The following is a 15,135-nucleotide window of genomic DNA, read 5'->3' on the forward strand; positions in this document are numbered from 1 at the left end:
GTAATGTTCTGGCTTACAAGAACTTGGAAGAAATAGCAGCATGGGCGTAGGCAGGGGGGCAGGAGGGGGCAGTTGCCCCCCCTGGAGGCGGGGCCGGTGGGCGAGAGCGGCGCTGCCGGCGGGGCTGGTGGACAGGGGCGGAGGCGGAGCGCAGCCCGGCGGAGCGCGGGTTCGGCCTTCCGCGCCCTCCCTCCAGCTCCCCGTCGCGCCCTCCGGCGGGGCCAGGCGGGGCGGGGAGCCAGGGAGCGCAGCCGACCCGCTGTCGCCCTGCTGCGTTTTGCTCCCTTGAATTGCCCTCCTTCTCCTGGGGGCGCAGCTCCTTTCCCCGCGGGTGGCTGCTGCTGCGGCGTCCTCATCCTCTCTTCGTGCCCCTTCCTCGACGGGGTGTGGGGGAGGGGTTGCCCCTCCTCAGCCCTGTCTGTGGGGGGGGTGTGGCGCGGGGGTGGCGCCGGAAGGATGTTTGGGCGCCGGAGGGACCTTCGAGCCACGGCGCCCGATGATCTTGAGGCGGGCCTGCTGTGAGCTGGGAGGGGTGCGTCCGGGCGGCCGCTGCTCGCCCCGCGGGCCACGCCGCCTCGGCCGCCTCCTTCCTCCCGGCGGCAGGCTTGTGGGGCGCCTTCGGCGGGGAGTGTGGAGGGAGCGTGCGCTGGGCGGCGCTTTCGGGTGGGGCGCTCTCTCGGAGCCCTCCCCGCAGCCCTCCCGGCGGAGGCTTCCCGCTCCGCTGCCTGGCGTTCCAGCGGGGCGGCCGCCGCACGGTTTGCGCTGGGGGTGTGTGCGCTTGGGGGGGGCTGTGGCCCCGCTCCGGAGTCACCGCCCGGGATCACCACTTGCGGGCCGTGGAGGGCATCACTGGCGGGGGCACCGCGGTCGTCGAGGGAGGCTCTGCGGGGCGAGTTGCGCACTCGGCGGCTCCTGCGCCAGTGAAGGCTCCGTTTCGGACTTTGGATACCGGGGGATGCCGCGCCCGTCGGGGCGCTCGTCGGCGCCCCTCTCCCGTTTCTCCCGTGCGGGGAGGGGGCGTCGGGGGTGCCTTTGCGCCGCGGCGCTGGATGGGCTTGGGATGGCCCTGGTGGATTGTCTGTTGTCGCCTTGACATCTGTTGTGGCCCCTCCCCTCCCGTGCCTTGGCCCTGCCCCTTGCCACCCCTGGTTTTGATCCTGGCTACGCCCCTGAATAGCAGTGTCGTGCATGTCTCCTCTAAAGGTTCGGTGGATGAACATGTACAAAGGAGTATCTGAGACTCCCTACAAAGAAGAGGTTGATGCTACAAATCTTGTCGCATGTTGGAAAGAATGCCTGGAGAAGTCTGATTACTACAATAGGAGAAAAGCAGCAGAAGAATTTAACAAGCAAAACTACTGGAAGAAGAAAGGGATTGAGATTATTCCTATGCTGTTTTCGGTTGGATTTAATACCACATATTACCACCAGGCAAGCTTTTTGATACTCTAGAAATCTACCCATCTACAAAGTAAAGCAGAGTAACAAGAGTCAAAGTTGTTATAAACATACAGGGCAGACAGCAATTTGTGTGGGTACAATGGCACAGGGGGAAAGGGTTAAGCTAGTGTGGTGTAATGGTTAAGAGCGGTAGACTCATAATCTGGGGAACCGGGTTCGCATCTCCGCTCCTCCACATGCAGCTGCTGGGTGACCTTGGTCTAGTCACACTTCTTTGAAGTCTCTCAGCCAAACTCACCTCACAGAGTGTTTGTTGTGGGGGAGGAAGGAAAAGGAGATTGTTAGCCACTTGGTCTAGTCACACTTCTTTGAAGTCTCTCAGCCAAACTCACCTCACAGAGTGTTTGTTGTGGGGGAGGAAGGAAAAGGAGATTGTTAGCCACTTTGAGACTCCTTAGGGTAGTGATAAAGTGGGATATCAAATCCAAACTATTCTTCTTCTTCTTCTTCTTCTTCTTCTTCTTCTTCTTCTTCTTCTTCTTCTTCTTCTTCTTCTTCTTCTTCTTCTTCTTCTTCTTCTTCTTCTTCTTCTTCTTCTTCTTCTTCTTCTTCTTCTTCTTCTTCCCTCTGGTGCCACAGTCCCAATCCTGGATCTGCACTTACCATTAAATAAACTGTGGGACACCCATTCACAGATCTCTTGCCTACTTGTCTAGCTGCAGGTCATCACCCCACGCCCCCAGTGTATTGTTCAGGCCACCCCAATCTCTGCTGAACAATGCACGATTCCAGGGGTCTTGGCAGGGTTTGTGTTTCCATTGGAAAATCAAGGCACAGCGGAGACTGTAGTGCCTTTAAGAAATATGGTTTATTTATACATATTCAAACCTGAGTCTGGATGAAGAGAGGGTTCTGAGCATCACATCTCAAGAGGGCACGGCATTGGATTCAAAGGCAGCCCAAATGCCACCTCATTGCCTCCTCTACCACCCTGCATGGCATTTGGACCCACACTTCTTCCCCAAAACCCTTGCTAAAAAACGCAGCCTAAGCCTCATGCAGAAAGGACACCTTTTTTTACCTGTGGTGACACCATACCCCTGCAACCCTGGCAACCTTCCCCTCCCAACTCTTCTGTCCACTACTCAGAGTGATGGTGGTGGGAGGACAGGGGACAGTATTTGCATTGTCAATCACTCTTAATGTTCCAGACTCTGCTCCCCTTCCTTTCTTAATGGCACCTCTATCAGCTGATCTCCTGAACAGGAAAATGTATAACCTGTATTTCTACATCGCGCCTGGCATCTTCCCTTAATATTCCAAATATTAGGTAAATTGCAACATCTAAGAATTTAGGAGGATCTGCTCCCCACCCAAACTCATAACAGTATCTGTTTATTTGGAGTATTTCTATTCATTTTAAACATAGGTGAGACATAGCTTTAACAAAAGCACAGGGGAAATTTCCCCCCCACCCCAGTTCAGAGATGGGAATTGTTTCTGCTTTTTGATTTGTGCCCCATCTATAAAGGATGTGATCAAGGGTGTGATGTGCAGCCATTAAAAAGAATTGGAATTTTACTATTCACCTGAACTAAATAGAGACATGACAGATTTCTCAATGCGCTCATGATCCTTGATTGTTGACTAAGCTGGCTGGGAATTGTAGTCCCAACATTATCCAGAGACTCAAAGCTGAAGAATATTGTTATAAGGAACAGTTCTCTTTATGCTGTTGCTAGGCTTCAAGAAGGCTGCTAAGATATCAGACCAAAATCTCATCTAGTCAGTACCGTCATTGGCAACTGCTTTCTATCTGAGTTCTTTCCTACCCCTGCTAGTACCCCAAAATTCTCATCAAGTGACTGAACCTGTGACCTGTGCTCAAGCACTCTACTCTGTTATCAACGTGTCCTTTTTTTCTGCCACTTTGGGATATATGTTCTTTGCTCCTGAAATGTTTTTCTGTATCAAATCATAGCAGGGTTTGATCTGATGGATAATCAGTTTGTTATTTTTCTGTAGGCTGCAGCTCTGGTCCACATCTATTTGGATGGGTCTGTGCTGGTGTCCCATGGTGGAGTGGAAATAGGACAAGGAATATACACCAAGATGTTACAGGTAGTACGAAATATCAAACACCTACATACAAACAAAGCTGCTCACTCCTTTGCTAGCTAAATGTGTATGTTCCAGTTTACGTCTGGGTTTTTAAAAATAGAGAAAAGTTTCAATGTTCATATTTTCTGAGCTAGATAACTAATTTTCTAACAAGTTTGCTCCTGTATGTGCCTAACTGTAACTATAATAAATGTTATTTTCCCCTGTTGGTTTGAAGTTATGCTGTTAACCCCTGGTCAATATCTTTGTTTTCTAAACTAAAAGGTTGCCAGCCACGAATTGAAGATACCATTATCTTACATACATCCTTATGAAACAACTTCAGTAACAGTACCTAATGCGATGATCACCGCAGGATCAATTGGCACTGAAGTCAATGGGAAAGCAGTCCAGGTTAGATACTTATCTGTGCCTATTGTTTTAAGTTCTCTGAGAATTTCCCTATTCCTGTTGTTCAGGGTGCTTTTGATATTTTGATATTGTTATGGTTTGTTCAAAATACTTTTGTGTATGTTATTTTCTTCTGGCACGCAGTGGCTGCATATACATTATACTTTTAAAGAAAGCGTAATGCCCCCCAAAGAATATTGGAAACTGTAGTTTTCTCCCTCACAGAGCTACAATTCCCTAATATGCTATAATTCCCAGAATACTTTGGGAGGAAAATGTGCACTGCATGTGCTTTAAATGTATGGTGTGTACTATAAATAGGAACCGCTACAGCGGGAAGGTAAACGGTGTTTCCATGTGCTGCTCTGGTTTGCCAGAAGCGGCTTTGTCATGCTGGCCACATGACCTGGAAGCTATACGCCGGTTCCCTCGGCCAATAATGTGAGATGAGCGCGCAACCCCAGAGTCGGTCACGACTGGACCTAATGGTCAGGGGTCCCTTTACCTTTACCTTACAATGATAACTCAAGGCCTGTAAACTGGATCACTTAATAATAAGGCTTTGTTTTGGTTTTCTAAACTGAATTTTCCCAACGTAAACAGATGCCAATGTTGGATGCTGCTAAGGTTGTAGCTTAGGGGTAAGGAACCTGCAGCAGTTCAGAGGTTCTTTGGACTCCAACTCCCATCAGTCCCAGCCACCATAGCCAGTGGTCAGAAGTGATGGGAGTTGTAGTCTTAAAAAATACACACTGGAGATTCATGGGTTTTTCATTCCTGCTGTCATTCTGTGCCCACTTACCTAGAAATAAGATCTAGTGAAGTCAGCAGGGCTTGCATCTGACCAGACGTATATTGGGTTGCGCTGTAAAAAACCACACACTGAAATTGGAGAATTGGCTTCAGTGGGATTTAAACATTACAAACTTTATTTGAAATGGGGCCTCATTCTCTAGCTGTTAGAGAGTTCAGACCTACTCCTGTACTCACTTATAGCCTTACTAGGAAGGACCATAGTGTTATAGTGGGGTTGGTGGTCCAGGTTCCTTAGCTTGCAGGCCTTAATGAGGCTTGCAGACCTCCCCATTTAGCCCTGAGGCTGTTTAGCCACATCCACCTGATATCAGGTGTGGGCAAGTAAAACAACTGAACTTGAAGGCACCAACTACCAGACTTGGTATAAAGCAGTTTCTTAAAATCCGTTCTTTTTTGTTTATCATATTTAAGGACAAACGCAACTCTCAAGATCAGTCTTAGCTGTACTTTCCTTCATGAATTCCACACTAGCTTCCCATTGTTTTGTAATCTGTTGCAATACTCTACAGTTATTCTTTTAGAGTTCTCATTGCATGTTACTTTCAACGTGGTTATTTTATGCTGGGCTGTAATACTCCAATCTGTGGTTATTGCTCCTGGCAGTGAAATTTGTATTTCTTTGATTTTACATTTGAAAATGTATTCTAATTTCAGTACCCGCCCTGAGAGAATTTGTCAAAATATTCTAAACAAATGAATAAAAATAAACAATAGCACTAAAAATTGTTTTTGACAAATAGCTTTCCTATGCTGAGGAAACTTTGCCTATTTAATTTATCCATGTTATAAAGAAGTTTAAGGCCAAAAAAAGGTGCCAATCCTAGAATACAATACTGAAAATATATTTTTTAAAAAGTGAAACGTGGGTTTCATTATTGTTGACTAATTTGTCTTACCTTTCTTTGCCACCCTACTTCACAGAATGCCTGCCAAATTCTCCGGAAGCGGCTAGAACCAATAATGAAGAAAAACCCTCAGGGGAAATGGGAAGATTGGGTAAACACCATCTACATCTTAAAACTGAATCATGACCCAACTTGCATCGCATACTCAGAAAAAAACTACCCCTTTTCCTTTTGCTATGAATCTAAATAAACAAGCCTTCCCCAACCTGGTGTCCTGCTACATTGCAGCTTACCAGATCCGAAGAGGAACAAAACTTTCACCTAAAATGCAACTGATTAAGCTAGACCAAAATTAAATCTAAGCATGTTGCCCAATCTCAGATCTTGCACTGGTTCCAGATTCAATGTAAAACATACACAGTATTTTTGGAGAGATGTCAATATCACAGGGCAGTTCAAAGTCTATCAGTTGATCTCTAGCCCATTTCTGCCCATTTTCTAGCCCATTTCTGTTTAGTTAATGGAATGTTTGCAAAGAATGTAAGGTAAAAATAAAGGTAAAGCCCAGTATCTCTGGATGGTTAAGTCCAGTCAAAGGCTAATACATTGCTTCAGGCTGAGGGAGCCTGCATTTGTCCACAGACAGCTTTCCAGGTCATGTGGCCAGCATGACTAAACTGCTTCTGGCGCAACGGGACACTGTGATGGAAGCCAGAGCGCATGGAAATGCCGTTTACCTTCCCGCCGCAGCAGTCCCTATTTATCTACTTGCACTGGTGCGCTTTCTAACTGCTAGGTTGGCAGAAGCTGGGACAGAGCAACGGGAGCTCACCCTGTCGTGCGGATTTGAACTGCTGACCTTGTGATCAGCAAGCCAAAGAGATTCACTGGTTTAGACCACAGCACCACCCGTGTCCCTTAATGCAAAGAATGTAGGATTTGGCAAACCTTTGTCTGATCTTGCAAGGCACTTCTTACTAGCTTGAGTGAAACTGCATGCTCAGGATTACTTCAATCTGTTTTGTTATGCCTTATTAATTCAGAGATCCTTACTTTAAATTGGACGATTCTTCTAGTTTAAAAAACAAGAGTAGTCCTCATAAGGCTTTTCCTTCTCATTTCCGTCATTGTATTTTTAAATGGTTTTAAGTGTTCAAGAGTTTTAATAGGGTACCTCATTTATTTATTTTTAAAAATTCATTGAGTGTTGTGTTTTTAGTCATAGCTGCTTTAATTCATATTGTGGGCTGCCTGGGGCCTTGTATTGGGAGCAAGGTAGGATATAAATAAAATAAAATAAAAAAGAGATCTTGCACACATAATGGACAAGCAACCTCAGCTGTCTCAATTTTAAACACACAGAGACTTCAGCCTGTGATGGGCTTTCCTACCCATCAGTGTAACACAGGCCACATTCAGACAATAATATATCTGCCTGATAAGCTGAAACATGATCATCCAAACTGGTCTGGTCTGTAGGACCCATGCAGGCTGCTCACACACAAGCCACGTAGCTGGTTGCAAGCTCTCAGCACAGGAAAAAGAGACCTTTTGCTGCTATGCTTAGAATGTTTATAGTTCTGTGGGGCTGAATGGATAGCATAGGAAGCCTCAGTGCAGGCAGTTGTGGCTCTGGAAGACAAATACTGGTAATAAATCCTGCCTGTGTTGTGCAGAGATAGAAAGTTCATTCTTAAAGCTCCTTCTTATTTTGCTGTATACACATTTATTTTTATATTTATTTTTGGAATCTGATTTAAAGATATTCCTCTTGCAGATTATGAAAGCTTATGAGGAAAGCATCAACCTCTCAGCTTCAGGCTACTTCAAGTAAGGCATCCATTATTGTTTTCTAAACTGCTGTCTTTTGGAGTACCACTAAGGCTGATTGGGGTTGGATAGTTTAAAGTTAAGTCTCAAGTTTTGGATGCTGCACTTGATGCCAACTATACTTACTGTGTATGTTGCAAAGGGGCTGTACTGTTTTCCAGGAGACCACATCCGATGTCGGAGGAGCCAGTGTTAGATGTAAGTCTTTCTTTCAGCCGGAACTCACTGGAACTCAGTTCTGGCACCTTTCAGGTGGCCGTCATTGCCATTATAAGAGAACAACGAAGGCATTCATGGAGAGTTCCAGCACCTCTTTTTCTAGAAAAATAGCACTGGTTAGATGGCATCAAAGAAACCCCAGGATTCCAGAAATGGGGTGTGGACCAGTGTCTCTATTGCCATAATCAGATAGGGTTCAACAGGAAAATACCCATTCTGTCATTGGGTAGTCCATCTCACAGCCAGTTCCTTTTTCTGCCTCCCACCCTGTGCTGGCAAAATATAGAGCATTCAAGTAATTTGGCCTTTTTTTTATTTTAAACATGATTTCTGTTGAGCATGCTGTAGTAAAACTGAAATCTAACATCTAAACGACTTTTTCCTTCCCCTCCACCCATCAGAGGATATGTCACCAATATGGACTGGAAGACAGGAGAAGGCCACGCCTTTCCATACTACGTTTTTGGTACTGCTTGTTCAGAGGTTGAGATTGACTGCCTGACCGGTGATCATAAGGTAAAAATTGAGCACTACCTCCTCTTTGGCAATTCATAGGCCACTGGGTGGTTTGATGGGTCTCCTTTGCTCTCTGTTTGGATATGAACTGTTCTTTGACTGAGGGAACATTGTGCCACTCGATATTTTGACAAGCAGCCAATGTGATTGTGTATCAAAAAGGAATAAACGGCCAGCCACTGAAGATGGAAAACTTCCATTGCTGTTGGAATGGACAGCTGGGTTGTGCTTAAGACGCCCATATACTGCAACGGCTAGAATAATCTTACTTGTGCCTTGGTAGTATTACAAACTGTATCTGGAACCAGGCACTGTCATCACAGCCATGTTTTTTGGAGGAGGGCATAACTCAATGGGTCCAACCCCTTAAGGTCCCAGATTTAATCCTTATAATTTCCAGTTGAAAGGACCAGGTAGCAGATTGTCTGGAGAGCTGCTGCCAGTGAGAGCATTTAGTACTGGGCTAGTTGGATGAACTTTATAAGACAGCTTCATATGTTCTAGCGTAGAAAGACCATTGGCTGCACTATAATATGGCCTCTCCTTACAAGATAATGCTTGGAGATAGGATTCTTCCTTTGTCGGAACCCTGGACTATCTGGGACACAACAGTAAACCCCAAGTTTTCCAAATGCAAGAGAGAGACTGAACATCAACATCAAAATGTCAGGTTTCTGGTTTCCATCCCTCTTCCTTGTTTTGGTCAGTGGGGGAAATTATCTGATGCTCATATTCAGGGACTTCTGCAAACTCAAGTTCAAAAGTAAGTCAGGGCTCAGGGCTTCAGAGATGTTCTGATGTGCTAGAAATTCAATTTTGAGGCCCCTGATATTGTGTTCATGGTTGCTGTACTTTCGAGTTGGATGTCCTTTGTCTTCTATTTTTTCTTAAGGCTTTATAATGTGCTGACAACAGCTTATTTGTCCAACAGAACATCCGAACAGACATCGTCATGGATGCCTGCTTCAGCATCAATCCAGCTGTTGACATAGGACAGGCATGTACCAAGAGCTTTGAACTTACACTTTATACTAGCTGTAAGCAAATAGACCGGGGCCTTTCTGGATGGTAAAAAATAAATAAATGCCCAGTTGCATTTTATTCTTGGAGTGCTTCCTCCCGTCAGCGTTGATCCATTGCCAAAAGTGGATTTTTGCTCCTGCATCTAATGGATGGGTAGGAAGCCTTGCTGCTTGCTGGCCAAGAAATCACCTTTCATGAATAAGTTTGGTGGGCAGTCCTTCTGAAAAGTGTACTGATTTGGTACTCCCCTGATTCAAGGAACTATCATTCAGTAGCCATTTCTCCATTAGCAAGTGATCTGCCTACATTATACAGTATTTTATGAATAAATTTACACCAGCTTTATAGCTGAGTCGCATACTTGTTTTTGCTGCCACTGAAGCAGTCCTATATACTAAAAGAGACTTCCTCTTTCCTACCACATATTTCAATGATTGCTCAGTATATCCACCCTGCAAAATGAAAGTGCTGACAACTTCCTTGAAAACGGGCAGTACCTTTCCCCACCCTAACCATTCCCCAATTCATTTTTATTGCATTTTTACTGTATTAAGGGGAAGGTGTTTAGCAATCAGAATGTCTGGAACTGAACACAGAGGAGTGTCAGAGCAAATTTCCAGCCCTCCTGGCTGCACAGGGGAAAGAGTAAATACTTTGAGCAAATCACAATCTATTTAAAATTAAAATCAGAATTTATGCATTTTTATTCTGTCAGATTGAAGGTGGCTTTATGCAGGGACTTGGACTTTATACGATGGAAGAAATATACTTCTCCCCGGAAGGACAGCAGTACACGCTGGGTCCAGACACATATAAAATTCCTGCTGCCTGTGATGTCCCAGAACAGTTTAGAATCTACCTCTTGCCTAATTCAAGAAACCCAATTGCAATCTATTCCTCCAAGGTAAACAAATTTAAAGTGTGGGGATGGATAATACATAGGAGGGTGTTTGGTACAGATTAGTTACTATTACAGTGAATCTCCAGGAGGCTCAATTAAAGCAGTCATCTCAAAGCAGATAATCTAGAGATGGTTATCTCTAGAAACAAAGGAAGGCTTTTAAAGCCATTTTCTGATATTTTATTGCCAGTTTATCTTCTTATGTTTCCCCATTCCAGTTAATGCCTAAATATCTTAAGTGGATGCTTTGCCACTCGGAACACATTGTCTGCAATCTGCCAAACTCCGACTTGCACAACCACTCTTAATTTTAATGGGATTATGCAGAACAATTTATTTAAAAGTTTTTTAATTGAGTTATAGCTGAGGTGTGGTGGTGACACCTTGGAACCATTTGTGAGACAGGAGCTTGCATGCCCATCCAGAACAAGGTGACTAACTGTCAAATGGTGATTGGAAAAAATATGATCTAACCATGGGTAGGCAAACTAAGGCCCGGGGGCTGAATCCGGCTCAATCGCCTTATAAATTCGGCCCGCAGACAGTCCGGGAATCAGCATGTTTTTACATGTGTAGAATGTGTCCCACAAGGTCTGAGGGACAGTGGACCGCCACCCTGCTGAAAATGTTTGCTGACCCCTCATCAAACTGTATGGCTTTTCCCTTATCTTTGTGTTCCATGGTCGGTTGTCTTCACATTCCTACAGGGTGTAGGTGAAGCTGGGGTATTCCAAGCATGCTCTGTGTTTTTTGCTATACGGGATGCAGTGGCTGCTGCCCGGAAGGAAAGAGGATTACACCGTGTTTTCACTTTGGACAGTCCACTGAACATAGAAAGGATTCGCATGGCCTGTGTTGATCACTTTACAGAGATGGTAAATACTTCCTTAAAAACACCACCACCACCTTATATTCCATTCATTTTGTGCTTTCTTCCTCTTGGCATCAGCAAGACACAGAAGACTGAGGCAGAGAAGTGAGGGGCCCAGTATGACTCAGCAGAGCAGAGAACCTAGGATAAAATGGCTGAAGGACCATCTAGTCTAGTGGGCTTAGCCGGGGAGGGGGGGCTGCCCCCCAAATAAGTAAAAATCAATACAAATCAATACAAATCTGAGGTTATGCATCTCCTATGTTATAAGAAAATACTGCTCTCTTTCCCTTATGGGGTATCTACCATAAGAGCCCGTATAGAGTCCTTAAGTAGGTTCTCTATCAGTAGGAGAAAATAACAGAGGCCAACGAGAGAATATTGAGAAGCAAGGCAACTAGTAAGCCTGATATTTATTAACTGTTGCAACAGGGTGCTCACTCTGCACGCACGCAAGAGGCAGGAGAGACCCAGAACAATGGTGCGCAAGCCCTTATATAGACTTCTGAAGTTGCCCACCCTGTAGCCAGAGACTCATCCCAAAAAATCATACATACATCACAGAAGGAGGCGATCTCCAACAAAATTCCTGTTTGTTCAGGATACCTGATAATGGCCACTGATTCCTCTACCTGGGCAGCCTGGGCATTTTTTGTGATGGTAAATGCTTACAGTAGTTCCTGAATCCAGGTCACAGGCTCACCCTATTCATACCCAAATAAGCCCTTGAGACAGGATTTGAGCAAAGAGACAGTGGGGAGGCTTTCCAATTTCCTTCCTCACCGCAGAGAAATATTTGAGGTCAATTTGGAAGAGTCAAAATGGCTTCAGGATTGCTCTCCTGCACTATTTCAGACACGTGGTTTATATACTTATGTGTTTGTCTTGTAGATTTATGAACATATGATCTATATATATATGAGACCTTATAATTCCTATAACACCTAACAAAAGCCTGCTCCCCTAACAAAAATCCTGGCTACGTCCATGCCCTGCCCCTGTTGTACCAGTAAAAATGTAGCTATTTAAATGTTTTGTTTGTAAATAGAACATGTTTTATTTATAATTTATACAAAATACAATTGCATAAAATGATAGGAACATAATGAAATATTGTTGAAGCAGAAAAGCATAGAATCACAGAGCTGGAAGGGACCCCAAGGGTCATCTTTCTAGTGCAGGGGCAGGCAACCTAACTTAGCCCATGGGCCGGATGCAGCCCAAACACCTTCTCAATCCGGCCCACGGACAGTCTGGGAATCAGCTTGCTTTTACATGAGTAGAATGTGTCCTTTTATTTAAAATGCACCTCTGGGTTCTTTGTGGGGCCTGCCTGGTGTTTTTACATGAGTAGAATGTGTCCTTTTATTTAAAATGCATCTCTGGATTATTTGTGAGGAATTCGTTCATTTCCCCCCCCCCAAAAAAATATAGTCCAGCCCGCCACATGGTCTGAGGGACGCTGGACTGGCCCACAGCTGGAAAAGGTTGCTGACCCCTGTTCTAGTGCAATCCCATCCAATGCAGGAAACTCAGCTAAAGCAGCCATGACCAATGGCCATCCAACCTCTGCTTAGAAACCCCTAAGAAAGGAGAGTCCAGAACTTCCCAATGGAGATCCATCTTCCATGTATTATAAAAAAGTAAACAACACTTATTTGACCCCAGTTATTTGACATAGAGGGGGGAACCTATAGGTACAGTCAGTGCCTATTTTTCACCTGTGGCCCCCCTTGGAATATTCAGGTGGATGCCAACAACTATCGGACAGTAAGTGCTTCAAATACTTGAAAGGTGCTAAATAAAACATAAGGGAGCACTATTGCAAGTTAGAGTCCTCTTCTAAAAGATACCGGTAACTTCAGTCCTGGGTTATAGCAAGAATCCTACCCCTGCCCTTCATCTCAGTTGCTTCCAGAGTCCAAGATGCAGCACAGGGCAGTCAGGTCCAGCAACTCACCAATTTTGTGCCCAACAACAACAACTTAGCATTTTCAACAGGGAAGGCAGGGAGGATGTGTGTCAAAAAAACTATCATTACAAAACAACTTTTAAAGGCTGCTCTTGGGAATATTTGACATCAAGGCTGTAAACCTGTTGCTAATTTCCTGGGAGTGAGCCCCATACAAATCAGTGAGATTTACTTCTGTTCTGAGTTTGTATAGGTACGTGTAGGTATGTACGGGTTTGGTCCATAATATGCATAACATTTCAAGATTTTTTTTGTAAAAAAAATAATTTTTTTAATACCTCGTAGTAATAGAGATATATGATACCTGCATAGCTGCCAAGTTTTCCCTTTTCTCGCAAGGAAGCCTATTCAGCATAAGGGAAAATCCCTTTAAAAAAGGGATAACTTGGCAGCTATGGATATCTGGTTTGAAAAAGACATTGCAGGAAGTGTCTCCCTTCCTGCTTCTAATGACTCCCCCTCAAGGCCACTCCAAAACATTTTGCTACTGAGGCAAAAGCCAAAATGGTGCTCTCCCCCAACCATTCTTCATTCAATAAATGAAATTGTGTGGTGTTTCCTGTGTGCCTGGTGCCAGAGCAGGCAGGCTGTGAGCATATTCAGAGTGCCTCGCCACATATTTCAATGCATTGTAGCTTCCCTCTCATTAAAACAAGTTTTATATTGGTTGATTTCCTTTTATTTCCTAATATGAAATTGCACATAAGAATAGTCCTTCTGTTTCTCTCTCTCATTTTTAGATTCCAAAGGACAAGCCTGGGACCTATAAACCATGGGCTATTGAAGTAGACTAAATGTCCTGCTTTTCCGCCAAAGTTGCACAGTTGTGATCGCTTTTGTATGTTCTTCCTGATCAGAAGAGCAATCACAGTCTAATCACACACAAGGACAACAATATTAATTTCAGCTGTATGACAAGATTTTTTAAAAATTATATTGATGTACAAAATCTGTGAATTTCAGCAGACTCAAGCATAGGTGTGGTAAAAGGGATAAGAACATGTAATTCCAAACTGTCAGAATTAGCAACTATATCTACACCTGTGATTTGTGTTCATTTTGTATTGTAATGGCCATTGACATCTACACCTGTAACTGTAGGCATATAAAATGCTGTAAATGGGTGGCTGCCTACCAGGCACACAGATACACCTCAGCTTTTATTCAGAGGCGTTAGAGGGGGGTGAGATTGTTGGTTTGGGCTTTGAGGATCATGTGGGTGTAGGGAGAATCATTTAGTAAATTTTAGGGCACAGGGGAGTGTGCTGAAGTATTCATTTGGCTTATACATTCTGTCCCTTGCCAGTTAAGCAGGCCTTCTCCTGGAACTTGCCCACAGACTTGGTATTCAGTTAACCTTTACTCAGAGTAGACCCACGTAGCAATATCTCTTGTTGAGGAAACTGAAAACTCCCATCAGCAGAAAGTGACAACATGCTGCCAAGGTGTGTGGTGGAGGCGAGCAACTTTTACTTGCAAAATAGGAACAACTCTGGACTACATTGCAAGGCTGTCATAAGCCACTGATCTGTTCCTCAACCTGAACATACCTGGGGCGGGGTATCAGACCCATAAAAAGCGAAGCAGTTAGCTGGAAAAATAATGGTCAAGTACTTTTAAAGCATTAACTTTAATCATTTATTATCCTGATGATGATTACCTTTGCTCACATAATGATTCGAGAATGTTTTCAAGAGGTCTGACACATATGCTAATAAAAAAATAAAAAATTGTTATTATGAAACTGTATGAGTCACCATGAATTACTTATTTCATTTGTACTGTATTTTGCTGTCTCCCCAAGGAGACCAGAGCAGCCTACGTAAGCTCTGCTCACCTCCCAGGTTTTTAATTTCCCCCTCACAGCACTCAAGAGTCAGGCGAGGATTTGAACCAGGGCCTCCCTGTTTTTGACCTTGCCAGTCAACTTCCTAGTCAGTGCTTGTGTAGTTCAACAGGTATTTATTTGCAGTTACTGCGATAGAATTTGCTACCCTGCATGGTTTTTTTCCGAATGTTGCAGGCCTAGGGCACAAGCCGATCTTACTCTTGCTATACCATAATGAAACAAAAAAGATAAGCTGCCACCTATTATGTAATTAATACAGTACTGCCCATCATCCGTATATCTTAGGGCAGTTCACAACATAAAAACACAGGATTTAAAAATAATAATAAAAGCGATAGCAAAACAAAGCAGTAACCCCCACTTCCCCCTACACAGCGGCAT

General features: G+C 44.2%; 1 protein-coding gene across 1 annotated transcript in view; it reads left to right on the forward strand.

Annotated features, from left to right (window-relative positions):
- LOC118095633 (aldehyde oxidase 4) overlaps positions 1-14,650 on the forward strand; it is a 61,620-nt gene extending 46,970 nt beyond the window's left edge. Inside the window, exons 26-35 of the mRNA XM_035136882.2 lie at positions 1,204-1,431; positions 3,427-3,522; positions 3,787-3,915; positions 5,650-5,724; positions 7,351-7,403; positions 8,024-8,138; positions 9,070-9,135; positions 9,877-10,065; positions 10,770-10,937; positions 13,646-14,650. Coding sequence (XP_034992773.2) covers positions 1,204-1,431; positions 3,427-3,522; positions 3,787-3,915; positions 5,650-5,724; positions 7,351-7,403; positions 8,024-8,138; positions 9,070-9,135; positions 9,877-10,065; positions 10,770-10,937; positions 13,646-13,699 — 1,173 coding nt within the window. The 3' untranslated portion in view covers positions 13,700-14,650. The remainder of the gene's footprint in view (positions 1-1,203; positions 1,432-3,426; positions 3,523-3,786; positions 3,916-5,649; positions 5,725-7,350; positions 7,404-8,023; positions 8,139-9,069; positions 9,136-9,876; positions 10,066-10,769; positions 10,938-13,645) is intronic.
- The last annotated feature ends 485 nt before the right edge of the window (positions 14,651-15,135 follow it).

The sequence above is a fragment of the Zootoca vivipara genome, chromosome 1 (assembly GCF_963506605.1).
Source record: "Zootoca vivipara chromosome 1, rZooViv1.1, whole genome shotgun sequence".
Classification (NCBI taxonomy): Eukaryota; Metazoa; Chordata; class Lepidosauria; order Squamata; family Lacertidae; genus Zootoca; species Zootoca vivipara.